Genomic DNA, 17,896 nt, shown 5'->3' on the forward strand with positions numbered 1-17,896 from the left:
TAAGATATACTCTGTGTCCACAAGGAGATCCCAGTTTAGTTGGCAAAATGGAAACAAAAATAGTCACACTATAACGTAATAAGTGCTATAAAAGAGGTCTGGACTGGATAAGCATTATATATAAGATTCATTTACTTTGTTAGATTATAAACTCTTAGAGAACAAGGTCTAGTATAATATATCTCGTATCTCCTGTAGCAAGTTGTACAAAGTAAGTACTTAAAATGTTTATGTAATATATGAATTAATGTACAGATCTCAGCAGAGAGAATATCTTCTGTCTTGCTCAATAGAATTAATAATGCTTTGATGCATTTCTACTAATTAATCTAGCTTTAACTTTTTCTGTTACTTACTTCTTCTCCAAATAATTTAACACTTCTTGAGAAAATCTTACACATTTCCTTTTCAAAATGTTGACATTGACTGAGAAATGGAATTGCATTGTCTATTGTTCTGTCAGCCCTCTGAAAGTATTTCCTTATACCAGTTCATCACATTTGCTGTCTCAGTCTTTAGTTACAGATTTATCTATCTTTTGCTAGATACTGAGTTATATTTTTCTTGGTCCTGATGAGGAATAAGATAATTAAAGTAATCCTACAAGAATAAGGGACACCATCTACAAATAATAATATGGTGATTGTACCATATAGGAAAGGCTAAGATGAAAAGTTCCTTTTTTAATCTTTTCACCATATGTACTATATTGCCTTCTTTTCTGGTCATAAGTAACAATTAACGTAACAGAAGAGTGCCAATTTTGACATGAGAACAGCCAAATGAACTTTGTAAATTAATAGTTTATTTTTTTCTGAGTGAATGCAGTCTAGTACCTAGTTCACTGTTAAACCATTTTCATGATGTTTTATTATGGCTTCATTATCCTGAAACTACTTTTTAAGTAGTGCCACTACATATATATATATTTTAACAGTTCGACAGTTTCCTTTTATTTATTTATTTATGGCTGTGTTGGGAGTGCCACTATTTTTTAACCTTCTGTGTTACCAGATGATTTTCTAAATCTTGAAATTAAACACACTGGGTTTTACTCTTTTTTATGTGATGACTTTTTTGCCTTTAAAATATTGTACCATTACTCATTTGCTGTGGAAGTAAGCTGTACCGATTTTACTGCCTGAGAAGTGTTATTAGCTCACATGCTATAAAGTATAATTTTTATTTTCATCTTAAATAGATCATTGAGGTTGGACTCTGTGAAGTTTTTGAATTGATCAAGGAGACGCGATTTTCTCATCCATCCCTGTGCCTCAGGAGTCTCCAAGCCCTGCTTAACGTGCTTCAGGGTCAGCAGCCAGAAGGCCTCCAGTCAGAGCCACCCGAGGTCCTAGGTAAGAGCTTAGGCACATTGAATGAAGCCTTTAAATGTAAAGAGCTTCTCTTATGGAGCACATATGGCAGCCTGTAATTCAATCTCTGTTTGCTTATGGTGCTGAAACAGCAGGGGTATAAATTTTAAGTAACTTTGCTGTGTTCCCCTGGAGTTATGATTTAAGAGTTATAGTTCATGCACAGTCATTTCCTGATTATTATGATGGGGAAAAGCAAAATATAAATTCTTGGAACCCAGAAATAATCCTCAAGCCTTATAGTCACTATGAACTTAAATCATTCTTAATAAACCTTGGGCCAAAATAGCTAACATTGACTTTGTCTAACTTTACATGTTACTTTGGAGAGTTAAAAAAGTAGGAAAAGAGGGAACAAATACTACCAACCCAAAACAACACAATTAGTTTCTAAACAGAGAGGACATTTCTTTTGCGTTCATGATAAATAAAAATTTATTTTTGTTAAAGATAAAGCTTTTGAATTAGTAGCAACTTCCATTAAGTAAAAATGTTTGCTTTTTGTAAAGTGCATTTGAATTTTATGAATGCCTGCCTTTCATGCCCGTGACCTAGGCTCAACACATAATCCTGTAAGCAGAACGGGGACTCTTAAGGAAGAGAAATACAGATGGAAGCTAAATTTTGAAGGCTAATTGCTTTTCTCTGATGCTAACTGTGGGCCTTCAAAGAGTCTAGAGTTTTCTAAATCTCAAGCATTAGCTTGTTTGAGTCATATATGTGGGCCCTAAGTGTGGAGTATCTGATTCAGTAGATTTGGGATGGGACCTGAGAATTTGCATTTGGAGTAAGTTTCTGGGTAATGCTGATGCTCATGCTGCTGGTCTGGGGACCACACTGCTGGTCTGGATTAGAGTTTGGTCCTTTTTCTCTACTTGGCTATTTGGATTATGTTAGACCCACATGTGAGAACCTAAGTATATGGTTTTAATTTACATGTCAGATTGTTATTTTTTTGGTCATGTATTGTGATTAGTTTTTGTGTTCCATTTGTTTTGTTACTGCTTTGTTTTAGTTGGTGGGGGGAGTACTGGCCATGAAAATAAGCTGAGGATTTTTAAAAACAACAACAGCCCCCCAATTCACCATGTTATGAAATACTACTACCAAATAAAGCTGCATATGTTACAAAGCAGGCACCTTGTTTATTGTCACTGTAGCACCAGTGATCGATTACTATTATGATGTACTACTTGACTTCATGGCATTTTATTGAAGATTTAATTAATTTTATTTAAGAATATTTTGCTAGTTAACCTTAGCTCTGGTTTGTAAATTAGCAAATAATTGAAGTATTTAAAATATCCACTAAAACAGTATATCCTATATCTTACTTTGAACAACATGCTAATCCTTGCTTTCCTCCTAGATCTTCTGCCATTTTGTTGTCTTCTATCATTTGTTGTATACTTTCTCTTATATTCAGTTTATACATAAATACTCCCTCTCCTTTATTCTTTTCAAAATAGATCTTCTTCTTAATACTGGGTTTTAAAATTATAATATGTGCTTTAGCTTAATCGTCTTCTTTCTGTCAAAACTTAGGTCTCCTGATTAATTTGTTTTTACTTTCTTACTAACAGTTTCAAATGCTGCTATACTGTCTTTGGTCTCTCTTCTATCCTTCCAATGCTTACCTTTCTGATCTCTTCACTGCTTTGACTTACTTTTCTGTTCAGGCGTTTATCAGCACTTCATACTTTTTATTTTGTTTAATTGGCACAAAGGTGTAAGTGGTAATTTGGTTCTTTAAATCGAAATTTGTATTGAAATCTGTCTCTTTTTTCCTTTGATTTAATATCATAGGCACATTAGTTACACTTTTTCCACATTGCTTTTTTTCATGTTACTCATAGAAATATATGTATATTTGTATCTCTTTTATTGTTGGGATAGCTTGATGATTATTATACATCAGACTTCTCTTTTTTTTTTTTTTTTTGGCGGTACGCGGGCCTCTCACTATTGTGGCATCTCCCGCTGCGGAGCACAGGCTCCGGACGCGCAGGCTCAGCGGCCATGGCTCACGGGCCCAGCCGCTCCGCGGCATGTGGGATCTTCCCAGATTGGGGCACGAACCCGTGTCCCCTGCATCGGCAGGTGGACTCTCAACCACTGCGCCACCAGGGAAGCCCCATCAGACTTCTCTTTGCAGATGGATTTGATTTACAAATTGTCCAGTGTTTTTAAAAAAATCCTTCCCTTATATCTATCTTTCTGTTCAGTTTAAGATTAGAATATATGTTCTCAATTATTCACTTAAATGTAAAGCGCCTTCTATGTTCTGTGCTAAGAGTGTATAATATAGGGGTGATCAATATAAACATTGTTGCTGTTATTATGGAATTTAGCATCAGACAGTTGGACACATGTATGATTACAAATGTAATGATTATAAATGATTTTGGATAGATTCCATTTTTTCATTTACAAAAATAAGGAGTTCACTAAATATTCTCCAAGGTCATTTTTATATAAATATTCTAACTTTTGGGCGGAAAGGGTAACCAGAAAGGAACTAATGCAAAGTAAGTGTTGTAACTGCCTTAAATATTTTTTTATAATGAGGCAAGGTCTAAACAGACAAACAGATACCATATAATGTTCTGTGTGTTAAATGAATATAATTGAGTTCTATTTTATCCACAGAGTCTCTCTTCCAGCTCCTTTTGGAAATCACTGTTCGAAGTACTGGAATGAATGACAGCACAGGACAGTCTCTGACAGCACTTTCCTGTGCTTGTCTCTTTAGTCTGGTGGCTTCTTGGGGAGAAACAGGAAGGACACTTCAGGCCATCTCTGCTATCCTCACCAACAATGGCAGCCATGCTTGCCAAACTATTCAGGTATTTCATATCTCTAGCTGCTTAGAAATTGATAGGATGCCAAGTTGCAATTTCACCTGAGTTTCTGTCAAAGCAGTGTCTGCTTTTTCTCACTCAGTATAGTGGTTTGATGTGTTCAAGGTTGATATATAAATAATCTAAGCTATTTGAGCTAAGTTACATGTGTTTAACTCTGTGACATTAGAGGTAATAAAGTGAAATTTGGCAAAAGCTTAAATCTTTAACCTGGTCTTTGTGTCAGCATTACAGCCTCTGTTTTCATTGCATTGCCTTGCTCTCTGCCTTCCCCCGCCTCCCATCTTGCCCTGAATTTTCAAGTATGGAATTCCTTCATAGTTTCTAAATATCTTTTCTGTATTGAAAGAAAAGGATATATCATTTTTACTGTATTTTTGATTGATTGATTATAGTTTTTCATGAATTGATTTGTTTCTGAACTACTTCAGCTTCACGTATAGCATTTTGAACTTTTAATATGCAGTTGTGGGATAAGCTCCTCATCCTTGTTAATAGTGGGAAATATAACCCTACTTACAGGCAAACTTGATTTAATTCTTTTGGACTGTTCTGGAAATTGAGTAAGAAGTTGCAGTTTTAAGTCTCTGTTATGTGCTTTTCTCTGGCCCCTTGGATGACCTCCAGAACACATGGAAGGGATGCCTCAGTCCCGGTATTAGTGGGCCAAAGATAGCAAAAGGGGTAAATGGGCTATTTTCTGTGACTTACTCAGTGATTTTGAACTTTCCTTGTCAAATACGAGCAGTCTCCTTACTCTACGTTTCTATTCTTATTCTTTTCCCTCTTTTTGTCCTGCCTGAAGTCCTCTTTTCCGTTTTTATGGTCCTTACTTATTTTGAAGTCCCTCTAATTCAGTGATTTCCGAATTATTCTGCAGCTGTGCTGTGAGGGTTCAGCAAAATTTTAGTTTAAATATATGCTTAAAATATAAAAATACTTACAAAACTTTAATAGAATAAACACAAACATTCAAATATCAATGCCAAATTTTAAAAGTATAGTGACCATAAACACATGTACCTATTAGAATCCAGTGATTTATTTTTATGTAGATTTATTCCAGAGGCTATGACATGAGATCTAAACAGTGAGTTGAGACTAGCCAGTGCAGAGGGAGGAGGTGTTGGTATTGGTGGTGTAGAGAGAGAATGTTCTTGGTATCCATGTGCTAAAGCATGAAAATAAGAGTAAGAGTAGAATACTGAAGGCTGGAAGAAGTTTAGTGTAGTTATAGCGTAGCGAGCTGCCAGATGGCAGAGACAGGGCTTGAACGCGTATCTGTCTGACTGCAATATTATGCTCAAGCACTACGCTGCACAAAACTCTTGATCCCCTGAACCCACAGCCGAGGTTCTCTGTAGACCTGCCCCATCGCTACATACCCAACTCCAGGCCAAACGCCATATTAAAACCTGTTATCTTAACATGGCACATAGTGTTCTTCATGATTTGGCCCCATTCCACCTACCTACTTCATTTCACAAAACTCTCTTGGCCAGGCTATGACTGGGGGGAGAAAAGTCTGAAAATGTATAACTGTAACATCTCAAATTATTCTGGAATCCAAATGCATATTACTTATCTTGTTCCAACAAGCTTAAGCTGAGAGTTTAAAGTAAGGTAGGGCTGGTAGTAGTACTGAAAGGTGCCTTATTGAAGGAGACTAAAATCCGTTCTGGAGGGATGAACCCCCTACTTCAGAGGCCTCCCACAAACACAACTCTGCTGTATCTGAACTCACAAACAAAAAGGACCTAGAAAAAAGGCACCGTCATTGAGAGTTAGTAGAAAGAAATATAGCGGAATCAATCTTGCCAAGTCTATATATATTGAAATTATTTGATATAGAGTATAAAATATATGTGTATACATATTCAATATAGTTAAAGTATTATTATTAAGTATCAAAAGTATTATTAAGGAATAAGTATATAAAAAGTAATCAGGTCAGAAAATGAACCAAATAGAACTCCTGGAAATGAAAAACCAAATACTTACAATTAGAAACTTAAAGGATGAGTTAACCAGTGGATAATACAGTTGAAGATAGGAGCAGTGAACTGAAAGATAAAGAGGAAAAAATTATTCAGAATGTGGCACAGAGAGACAAAATATGAAAAATAAGAAACATGGATAGAGAATGAGAAAGTCTAAAGTATCAGTACAACCTGAGTTCCACAAGGCAGTGGTAGATTTGTGGAGAGGCAGTATTTGAAATAATGGCTAAGATTTTCCAGAATTGGTGAATGACTTGGAATCCTCAGTTTAAGGAAGTCTGGTTTATCAGAATAAATTCTCTAGGTCCTGCCACAGTGTCGGTGAGAGAAAATCAATAGGATAGGAAAAGGGGTATATCTGAGACTTCTGATTGTAGCACTGGGTTTTCTTAAAACTTTAATACCCTGTTAGAAAGCATGAGAGAAACAGAGCCATGTTGAAGACACTTTAGTTTCTGCTCTCCCCTCCATCCCTGCAGTTTACACTAAGATTATAATAAAGGATTTTTTTAAAGTATAAACTTTTAAGAATGGGACACATTTTTAGAAGATAAATATTGGGGAGAGCTTAAACTTAAGCTTCTCAAGAGGCTAGTGCCCATAGAAAGTAAGTTGATTTTCACATAAAACTATAGATAGGATTTAGAATTGGAAGTAATAAATACCTGGAAAGTGGTGGTGAGGGGAAGAGCTAAAAATTGATTGGAAGTCTGTGTAATGAAAGCTCGAGAACCCCAGAGCCCTTCCTCTACGCTTCCCAGCCAGTCAGCTGTCCTTCTCTCATACCCCTAAGAGTTAGGTTTGCTGTCTAAAGAAATTGAGCCAGAGAGGCCAGGGGAAACCAGGCACAGTTGAGAGTGGAATTGAGGAGCCAGGCTGAAGATGGAGATTAAGTGAAAGTCTCCGTATCGATGATGAAATTTATTTTCTTTTTTTTTTTGTGGTACGCGGGCCTCTCACTGTTGTGGCCTCTCCCATTGTGGAGCACAGGCTCCGGACGCGCAGGCTCAGTGGCCATGGCTCATGGGCCTAGCCGTCCGCGGCATGTGGGATCTTCCCAGACTAGGGCATGAACCCGTGTCCCCTGCATCGGCAGGCGGACTCTCAACCACTGCGCCACCAGGGAACGCCCGATGATGAAATTTCTTAATCCTCACTGAGTTCCCAGTACACTGGGGTGAGGCTTATAGCTTCTAGGAAAAAGACTGGCAGATCCTTCTTTGGAGAAAAAGTGAGAAAAGACGTATAGATGTGGACATTTGGCGGGGGCAGGGGAGTGTCTGGGAGATCCTCCAATGAAACTGCTAAACTTAGTGTGATCATTTTGAGGTGAGCTCACTATCTTTCGCACCCTATCCATTCATAGCAGCTTCCTATCAGATTTTTAGTCGCTTACTCTTTAAAAATAAGTGCACAGCCAAGTATCACTAGACTAACATGAAAGACAGAATCCCCCAAATCAGTAAACATAGTAATAATAATAATAAAAGAAACTTTGATGAAAAGAGTATAGGGAACAGAAAAGCTCTAAGAAAACTGTAATTAGTATTTTGAAGAGGGATGAGAAAATGATTATTTACATTAAACAGCAGTATTTAAAAAAAACCTCAGAACAAAGTTTTTACAGGTTAAAAAAAATAAGATAGCAGCATGAAAATCAGTAGAAGGGTTAGAAGTTCAGATTAAAGAGGTCCCCAGACAATAGAAAAAAGAGAGAGAAAGAAAATTGGTGACATAAAGTAAAATTAGAGCATCCTTCCAGAAAATCCAATATCTAATAGGTATTCAAGCAGAGAGGAGGAAATTACCTAAGCTTTATAAGGAAAATTCCCATCCACCAAAGATACTTATTTTCAGATTGACAGAACACACCCTCAGTGCCCAACACAATGAACGGCAAAAGACTCACACCAGGTATAACGTTGCAAAATCATAACAGACAATAAAGGGAAAATAATGTTCCAGAGTGCAAGGACAGGTTATATGCCAAAATGCCATTGGACTGCTCAAAAGCAACATTGGCATAGAAAATAACAAACAGTGCCTTCAAAGTTCTGAGCGAAAATGATGTCACTATATCTAGCTCAGTTGTCAGTCATGTTTGAGGGAAGATAAAGATGCTTTTGAACATGCAAGGCATGGAACATTTTTAACCTCTGTGCCTGCCCTTGTCCTTAGTCTAGACTGGAACAGGGCCTCTTGAGGGATGTTGCCAAGGGGAAAAAGTAGAAATGATGTGTTTGACTCTATTGAGAGGAGTATGAGGAGCACTTAGGGGTAGGTATAGAAAAAACTTAGCAAACGCAAAAATAGGGCAATTGTTGACTCGATGAAGAAAAAGGAAAAATTATATAAGGGAAATGTAGTATGTAATACAGTTGGCTTAGTTCTGAACCATGATCACACAGACATAGTGAAATGACCTCTGACTACTGGTTTAACCAGAAATTATTGTACAGCTCAATTCTGAGGATTTGGGAAGAGAGGAGGAGCATCATCTTTCATAATAGACCCAATAGAAAGTATCTGAAACAAAAACAAAAAAACTGAAAGTGAAGCTTTGACATATTATATAAGGATATTGATTCTAGATAAAATAGTTTTAAGTTTAACGTAGTTTCTTCTAGGGAGAGAATTTGTAGTATCCAACCATATACATAAATAAAAGTTTTATAAAAGTAAGAGCTCCATATTTTGATTGGGTCAGAGGCCTTAGAACTCGAAGGGGAAGAGAACATACCTGTGAACAGTGGGTTAGTTATCCCTCTGAAATCTCTACCCTCTAGAACAGTACTGTCCAATAGTAATATAATGTAACCCACGTATGTAATTTAAGTGTTTCTATTAGCCACATTAAAAAGATAGAAACAGATGAAGTTAATTTTAATAATGGATTTTTCTCAATATATCCAGAAAATAATTTCAACATGTAATCAATATAAAATTATTAAGAAAATTTATACTCTTGTTTTTAATACTAAGTTTTCAAAATCCAGTGTGTATTTTATATTTCCAGCACATCTTAAGTCGCACCAACCGCATTTCAGGAGCTCAGTAGTCACATGTGGCTAGTGGCTGCCATATTGGACAGTGCAGCTGGAGAACTGGGGCTAGTACAGTGCCCCAGGGTCTTGCCCTGCAGTCAGATGTGTGGCAGCCATCCTTGGGCAGTGAAAGAGAGGCAAAAAATGAGGAGCCAGGGAGTTTTCTCTGGTGGCCGAGTATTGGTCCCATGCTGGTAACTTTTGAGGACTCATTTACAACAAACAATAGATATTTGATAAATATTGGTTAAATGAATGCTGAATGAATACACAATTCATACAGTTAAATTTTTGTATCATGGAAAATTGTTGATGTTAATGGGTATTAGGCGTAATAAAGAAGCAAAGTAGAAGAGAAATACTGGAAATTTTGTTTCATCTGTAGAAGCAGCCGTATTTCTCTTATGCTTAATTTTGCACTTCATTATCATGAAGTATATTAATGGATATACATATCATACCAAAGATATCATTTTGGCTTGAGTGCACTCTAATACAAAAAATGTATGTCAGTATTCATACTTTTTACTAATCTAGTATGTTTTATTTTATGAAACTTAAAATCATATGTAGTACTGGTTGCCTGGTGTTTTGGAGAAAGATGCATATTTCAGTGTTTTTGGTCACAAATACAAATTAATATTCTTTGGATTTACATTTTTATTTTGTCTTGCTTGAGAATTGTTTCTTATAGATTTTCTAGTTGGTACTTTTTACTGACAGGCTAAACATGATCATTCTGAATAATTTTTTTCTTATAAATGATGATATATTAATAAAGTATCTTTATCTTGTCTGTTTTGTGTTTGAGACATTTAAAAATGTCTTTTTGTGTTTTTCTTCTCTTGACTAGGTGCCAATGATACTAAATTCACTACAGAGAAGTGTACAGGCAGTGTTGGTGGGAAAAATTCAAATTCAGGACTGGTTTAGCAATGGCATTAAGAAAGCAGCTTTAATGCACAAGTGGCCATTAAAAGAAATATCTGTTGATGAAGATGATCAATGTCTACTTCAGAATGATGGATTTTTTCTTTATCTGTTATGCAAAGACGGATTATACAAAATAGGCTCTGGATACAGTGGAACAGTTAGGGTAGGTGATTCCTTACAGCTCTTAATCATAGTGGAAGTTATGTCTAATACTGAATTGTGTTCTGTTTGCGTCTTGCTTTATTTTTAGAGCACCATCTAATGTTGATGTAATATTATTTCTTTGAAAATCAAAATGGAACATACATATTAAATGTCATTCATCCATTTATGTTATTTTTCACTGATTATTAATTACAAAATTGTTGATAGAACTAACTTTTGTTGTTTCACAGGGCCATATATATAATTCTACATCTCGCATCAGAAACAGAAAAGAAAAAAAGTCTTGGTTAGGGTATGCTCAGGTAGGAGAATATCCACAATAAACCAAACTTTTCTTTCTTATCTTTTAAAATATGTGGTCCATATTTGTTTAATCAATAAATAATATCACTTCTATTTAAACAGATAGAGCATAGTTTTTAATAATATGACTATAACAATGGTATGGTGTAGTATAAAGAACATTGACTTAGAATTCATGAGAGATTTACTTTTAGGTCTGGCCCTGCTTCTTACTAGCTGTGTGTCTGTGGACAACTCAGCTAATTTATTTGATCCTGTGTGATTTAGCTGTAAAATGGGAACAAGTATGTCTTCTGTTGGAGTTCTGGTTTAAGAGAGCCTCTAGTTAAGAATCAGAGACCACCTTTATCATTTACAAATCTGAATTAGGAATGTAACTGTGACCCAAAGCCAAATTAGAGCTTTTTACCACAAATTCCTTCATTCTAAGTCTAGATCAGTACACTCCAGGGAACAGTGTGTGGCCTGCCCAGTAGATAGCTGCCTGCATGGAGGATCATGCAGAGTATCACCAATGAGAGAAAAGAGCTAGGCCCATATTGCTCTCTTAATGCGTGATCTCATCACCTGACTGACATGGCCAAATGGGTGTCAGCAGTTGGATGCATGAAGCAAACGAATGATGAAGCAAATGAATGATGGTCAGAGGGCCAGAAGTGTTTATTTCTATACTATCCTTTCCTGAGAAGTGAAGCCCAAGTTTCCCTGTGGCAGAATATAGAATAAAGATGTCCCTGCACTCCTGTCTTGCCTAGCTCAAAGTTTGTTGTCAGCATCAGATGAAAAAAGATACTTGAAAGCATTCTGAAAATTAAAAAAATTATTGTCGCATGAAAAATAATCTTACTCAACTTTTGGGGAGATTTTGAAATTAAATTTTAAATATCAAATTAATTACTCAGTAATTGTCTGTTAAAACATAACCTGGTTTAAAATATCAAATTTTTATTTGCCACTGCTGTATTTTATCTAACAAATAATAACATGGGAAATACATTTACAGAAATATGTTCAATGACATATCATTCTATCTAAAACCACTACTGATTTTTAAATATTAACCTAAATATTTGTGAAGGAAACAGCAGTCATTTCTATTATTTACTTGGCAAGTGATATGATAATTTTGACCAAAATAACCAAAATGTTTTTACTGTCTTGTGTGGTGTATCTGAGAATTAATAGGTTAAATTGATACTCAGTGGTGTATAATACCTCCTCTTATTAAAGTATCAATATACTCAGGTTTTTCTGTTTTAAATCTTTAGTGTATTTTAGACATCAATATTGATGTATTATTGTACCTCAAAAAACTGTAATACAGACCTCTATGGCTACTTTTTCTACTAAGTGGTTAATGAAAAAATATTTTAACATATAACATAGCAAAATTTTTTGTTGTTATCAGGGTTATTTATTGTATAGAGATATGAATAACCACAGCATGACAGCCATAAGAATAAGCCCTGAAACACTGGAGCAGGATGGTACTGTAATGTTACCAGGTATGTTACTCAACTAGTCATCTGTTTTCTTCACAGGTGATTTTAAGAGATGTGCATGTTAGGCCACTGAGACATATAAAGAATGGTTAGCAAGGAATAGTGCTTGCTTACAAATGGGTTAAAGAAATCTTGACATGCAAAGCATTTTATAGTCTATATAAAATTAATGCATCTGAGAAAAACAGATACCATAAATATAGTATGAAGTGTTTTAATACTTGTTTTCAAATTCTTGCCCAAATTCTGTAGCCTGACCGCCCCCCCCACCACCCTTACCCCACCATGACTGCTTCAACTCCTCAATTAGTGGGGAGATGTTGCTTTGTTGCTCTTAATAAATCCACGACTCTGGCTCTCAAATAACCTAGATGTAAAGAACCTTCTGTTTATTTTGACTTTACCAACAGTGTACTTTGGGTTTTCCTCTTTATTTTAAAGTCTTTTCAGAGACAGATTTTAGGGTGGGTCAGGAATTTAAAAAATTCTATCATTTATACTTTTTAATAATACCCTGATAAGCCATTTTGGACAGAACTCATTTTGCTTTAATTTTGAGGTTGTACATATGTATTTATCCTTCAGATCACTGTGCTGTCTAAGTTCTTAGGCAGTGAATCTTAAATTTTATGGAACACCGGGCAAATGCATAGTATATTCTCCATTGTAAGGTATTTGAATTTGCTTATATCTTTAATACATGCTAAAGGAGCTTGTTTATACTAAAATCTTGAATGTTTAATGTGTCTACCAACAATTTCATGGTAAGCAGCAATATTACTTCAAGGCACGTGGCCATCTGAAAATGACTGAGAACTTCTGAAGAACACATTGAAAAGGATAATTGCTCCCTGGCTGCTTGTTAATTTTTAAGATATTTTTATAACTTCATCAAACATTTATTTGAATATTACTTTGTCTACATATATCTAAATTAGTGTACCTGATGCCATGTTAAGGTAAATGTCACATTTCATGTGTGTTTCATAAATAAAGCTACTTTGGAAAACAGATAACTTATTAAAGCCATTTTGTAAATAACTGTCTGTTTTCAGATATGTCTACAGGGTTTTATTTGTTTGTTTGTTTATTTGTTTGTTTTTTAATCATCACAAGTCCCAGGCCATGTCTCTGGTCCTAACGATGATGCTGATGATTATGATAATAACAATAATAATAATAAAAATATTTTGAAATAATAACATGTACCCCCATATATTAAAAGCAATCATATTTATTGTACAACTATTATATAAGCAAAACAAAATAAAAATTAATTGTAACCCCACTTCCCATCTATAAACACTACCAACATATCAGTGAATATCCTTCCTGTCTTTTTCCTGTGTATATTATGTACATACTTGTACAAAAGTGATTGTATGCTACATATTGCTTTTTTAAGCTACCCCTTTCACTTAATATTCTGAATATATTTCCAGGCCATTAACTAGTCTTCTGTAACATCATTTTAATGTTATAAAATATATTCCATTGATTAATATTTGAAATGGAGGTCCCATCTAATTTTTTGCAAATGTATAATAAATTTCACTGCAATGGGCATCCCTATCGCTCTGTCTTTGTGCAAGTCATTTTAGGATGTCTTGGAAGAAAAATTGTTAATCCTTCCATGACTCCCTGCCCAACAGATGAATACTAATGTAAAGGGTTTACTTCTGAAAAACCCTGATCATTCAACAGAGATTGTGACTGAGAAAGACCATTTGAAAATGGTCTACTTACAGCCCTTTTATTTATTCCATCATGGTAAAAAATGACTTGTTAATGTTTCAGTTTAAATCCCTCTACTTCATTTAACATATGAAATGCACCTTTTAACAATACAAATGTGGCTTTCTGTGTTTCACAAATTTGTACCATCTTCATGGTGAAGAAGGAACCAGACTGGGGGAGATAGTCCCATGTTGTGTATCTTCATATTTTCCCGAAGATGCTGTCTTATAACGTTACGTGAAGGATACAGAAAGGATAAAGAGAAAAATCTTTTTGAAGTCACGCAGCAGGAAGACTTGCCTTCAAGCCTGAAGAAGCCTGTTGTCATTTTTCCTTTTCTTTGACCTGGGAGGCAGTTCTTGAATAGTCCTTTTTTCCCTAGCTAGGGGCAACTCTGCTCTGTAGCTTTCCCATCAAGAAGGAGCAGAGTGAACTGTCAGGTTTATAGATGGTAATGAATACCACGTTTACGATTGACAGAAATCTGGTAATTCCTTGAGCTTCATGTTCCAACTTGTCTTATAGACTAGTTTATAAATAAGTTATTTTCAACCCAGCACTGATGAGCTGAAAACATACTTTTTTTCCCCCTGTTGTCATTTAGCCTTGATATGTTGGCATACCTTTTATATTGTATCCTTGTGTCGTTTACTCTTCGTGTCTGGTGACAGGTTGCTTCAGATCATGAGGGTTTTTGCTACTCTTCTTGCGCCGCTTCACTCCTCACCCCTGCGTTTATCTGAAATTATAATGAGTTTTTCTTCTTTGCTTTTTAGTTTAAAATCTTACAGCTTAGAGCTTGAGAAGCATCTTTCTTGCGCCTCTTTGTATTCTGTACAGTGGACTAGGAACTCTTTCTTTCGATTTCTCCTCTCTTTGATTACCAAGTCTCTTGGGCTACCAGTGGGCCTTGTCTCCCAGTTTCTATTTCCAGTTTGTGATCACTGAATTCTCTATTTGGTAAGGGTCTGCCTGTGTTTTGCGTATTTATAATAAGGAAGTATGCTAGTATGAAGCTCCTGGGCAAAGATATAGAGTAACTCAGCTTATTTGGGTGGGCTCCATTCCTGCATTCCAAAACTAGACTTTTATGTTTTGCTGATTCAGGTGCAAATAGAAATGAAATATTATTTTTTGGTATTGTAATTAATGGAGAGATTCATCCTAGTTCTCTGCAGTTATTTTGGGAAATGTGTGTGCTTTTAGACTTGCTTGCTGAACATTTGTTTTTCCAAAAGGATACAGTTTATACTTAGATATTGAGTTGCTTGTAGTTTCATGTTATTTAGTAGCAATCACTAACACACTGTCCCACCGGTCCTTCTGTAATACTGGTATCCCTTGTTGCAATTACACTTGTGCATTATTTTGATCAAAGTATATAGTGTACTGTTCCACAGAGATATATACAGTATTGATGAAATATGGCATTTCAGCCAAAATATATGAAAACTTTCAGACAAAAAGAAACGCATAACCATAGATTTGTTCTATGAAGGGTGAACATTTAAAAAGTGTATAGCATGCTAAATGCTAATAAATACTGGGAATAAGCGTTAAACGTAAGTGGAAACGGTACAGCCAGTTCTATATTATAAAGCAAGGGATATCTGTAGTTGGACACCATAGACCTCAAATGCAGAAGCTTTAGGTCTATCTGTATTTTTCTGTGACACTAATGACTGTGATGTATGTCTGAAGGTAGAGTGTTGCCTACCTCGCATGGATTGTATTGAATTGATTATAACCACATTATAGTTTGTTCATTGTGGTGCATGTTTATTATCAGACTGTATCTAATACTAGTTCATTTTGAAATTAGGTGGGCTCTCAGGTCCTTGATTATGGAAGATTTATAAATGTAAGCACAAAATGTAATGCTTATTATTAGTTGGATTGTTTAGTTTCTGCTAATTTGTAACTCTTTATTAAAAAGCACAGTCTCCCTTTGAGTTTAAATTACCTTTATTGTGTGGAGAACTCTCATTCTGACTTCAACAGAGGAGTAAAGTCATTTTGTGAGGTGTTTATTTATATTGTAATGTAATTGCTGTTTCTTCCTCTTGCACAGATTGCCACACTGAAGGTCAAAATATTTTATTCACTGATGGAGAATATATTAATCAGATAGCTGCTTCCAGAGATGTAAGTATTCTGAGTCATGAGAAGCTGGTATAAATGGAATCTTTTTCTCGTAAATTATTTGATTTTTATTAGATGGAAAGTAGAGCCTTAGAAGATCAATTCATGTAACAAAATACCGTGGATGTTTTATTTCTCTTAGGATGGCTTTGTTGTCAGAATATTTGCCACAAGCACTGAGCCTGTGCTACAACAAGAATTACAACTTAAGCTGGCCAGAAAATGCTTGCATGCCTGTGGTATCTCACTATTTGATCTGGAAAAGGACTTGCATATTATAAGTAAGATGGTCAAAAAAACCTTTCTCCTACATTTTAATTATCAGATTCTTTATTCTTTAGAAAACTAACATTGTGTTTTCAACATTGTAGCTTATATTAGGTAGCTATTTTGCTGTCTGTTACTATGAAGCACACTTAACGAATTAATATGTACAAATAACTAGGAGTAACTTGAAGCCTTTGATTTTTATTTGAACAGGCTTTCAGGATAGTCATAGAATGGTCCCGTGGATTGTGAAAATGGTAATTGGCCTAATGTTTGATTTAAGAATCTTTCATTTGGATACAGAAATGCAGACATCCACAGAATATTTCTTGGACTTAGTATACTTACTCTTGCAGTGTCATAGTAGTAGTTAGGATTACTAGTTTCCATGAGGGTCTCAATTTTGGTTTGCCGTACTGTTCCTGGTTTAATAATTCCATTTATTAACTTGTGGGATTCCTTGCAAGACCCAACTTTTTTGACTGTTATTAAATTTATTAAACTTCATTAGTGATTTACTTTGTACTTGTGTAGTATTTTTGTTTTTCCATAGAAAAATATTGTATTGAACTCATAGTTTTTGGGTTTCAAAATCCCATAAGCTCATTAGTAGTTTGTATAATTGGACAAACTCATAAAATGTGCTATATATGATTATTTACTCATAGTTTCACAATTTGAAAATGTGCATAAGGGTTTTTGTGTGTATGTGCACACATATGTATTCAAATTCAAGGATTAGCTACATGAAATGTTCTCCTATAGAAAAAAGCTTGGAAGAGGGAATCAGAAATACCTTAATTCAGATATCTGAATGGCATTGTTCAAGCCCAGACACTTCATGTCAGGACTTACTTCACCAAGCTTTATATATTTGCTCATTTGTAAGCCAAGCAGTATAGTTGTGAGGATCAAATAGGAAAAGGCTCATGCATTCTATAATGCCTGATAGCTAATAGATGCCCAATGAAAATTAGTTCATTCATTAATTCAAGAAATATGGCTGACATTGATTTAAACAATTTTTTTAACATTAAAAAAATAATTTGGCACTAATTTGAAACAAATTAAGGAGCTTATGGTAACTTTATCTTTCCTTGGAGTAGTGTGGCTACTGTTAATATTTTTTTAAATTGAGGCATATGACATACCTTGTCATCCTTGTTTTTGAGTGATACTAATTGAATTGACTTTTTCATCACTCAAACTAACACAAATTGTACTTGAAATTATTTTTATTTATTTATTTATTTTTTGCTTGAAATTATTCATATTAAAAATGTAACAGTATTTATTAAGTCTTGTTGTATTATCAGGTACTGGATTTGATGAGGAGTCAGCAATTCTTGGTGCAGGACGAGAGTTTGCACTAATGAAAACAGCAAATGGAAAGGTAAATTATTCTTTTAGGATTAAAAATTACATTATCTGCTTTAAGAGATAGTTGGTATAATCAGTTGATTAGCTTACATAGTTCACATGTTTAAACATAATCGTATTTTAAAGTTTGATTAAAATTTTTTTATATAGTAAAATTTTATGTTGAAATAATATAAAAGAAAATTGTAA

The 17,896-nt window shown here is 34.9% G+C and overlaps 1 protein-coding gene across 1 annotated transcript in view; it reads left to right on the forward strand.

The window, feature by feature from the left end:
- MYCBP2 (MYC binding protein 2) overlaps nucleotides 1–17,896 on the forward strand; it is a 272,440-nt gene that overhangs the window by 49,155 nt on the left and 205,389 nt on the right. The window contains exons 4-11 of the mRNA XM_027116051.1: nucleotides 1,202–1,355; nucleotides 4,023–4,219; nucleotides 10,132–10,374; nucleotides 10,607–10,678; nucleotides 12,088–12,184; nucleotides 15,990–16,063; nucleotides 16,203–16,341; nucleotides 17,644–17,720. Coding sequence (XP_026971852.1) covers nucleotides 1,202–1,355; nucleotides 4,023–4,219; nucleotides 10,132–10,374; nucleotides 10,607–10,678; nucleotides 12,088–12,184; nucleotides 15,990–16,063; nucleotides 16,203–16,341; nucleotides 17,644–17,720 — 1,053 coding nt within the window. The remainder of the gene's footprint in view (nucleotides 1–1,201; nucleotides 1,356–4,022; nucleotides 4,220–10,131; nucleotides 10,375–10,606; nucleotides 10,679–12,087; nucleotides 12,185–15,989; nucleotides 16,064–16,202; nucleotides 16,342–17,643; nucleotides 17,721–17,896) is intronic.

This window comes from Aethalodelphis obliquidens, unplaced genomic scaffold (genome assembly GCF_003676395.1).
Source record: "Aethalodelphis obliquidens isolate GAN/ISIS:26980383/991018 unplaced genomic scaffold, ASM367639v1 scaffold15, whole genome shotgun sequence".
NCBI lineage: Eukaryota > Metazoa > Chordata > Mammalia > Artiodactyla > Delphinidae > Aethalodelphis > Aethalodelphis obliquidens.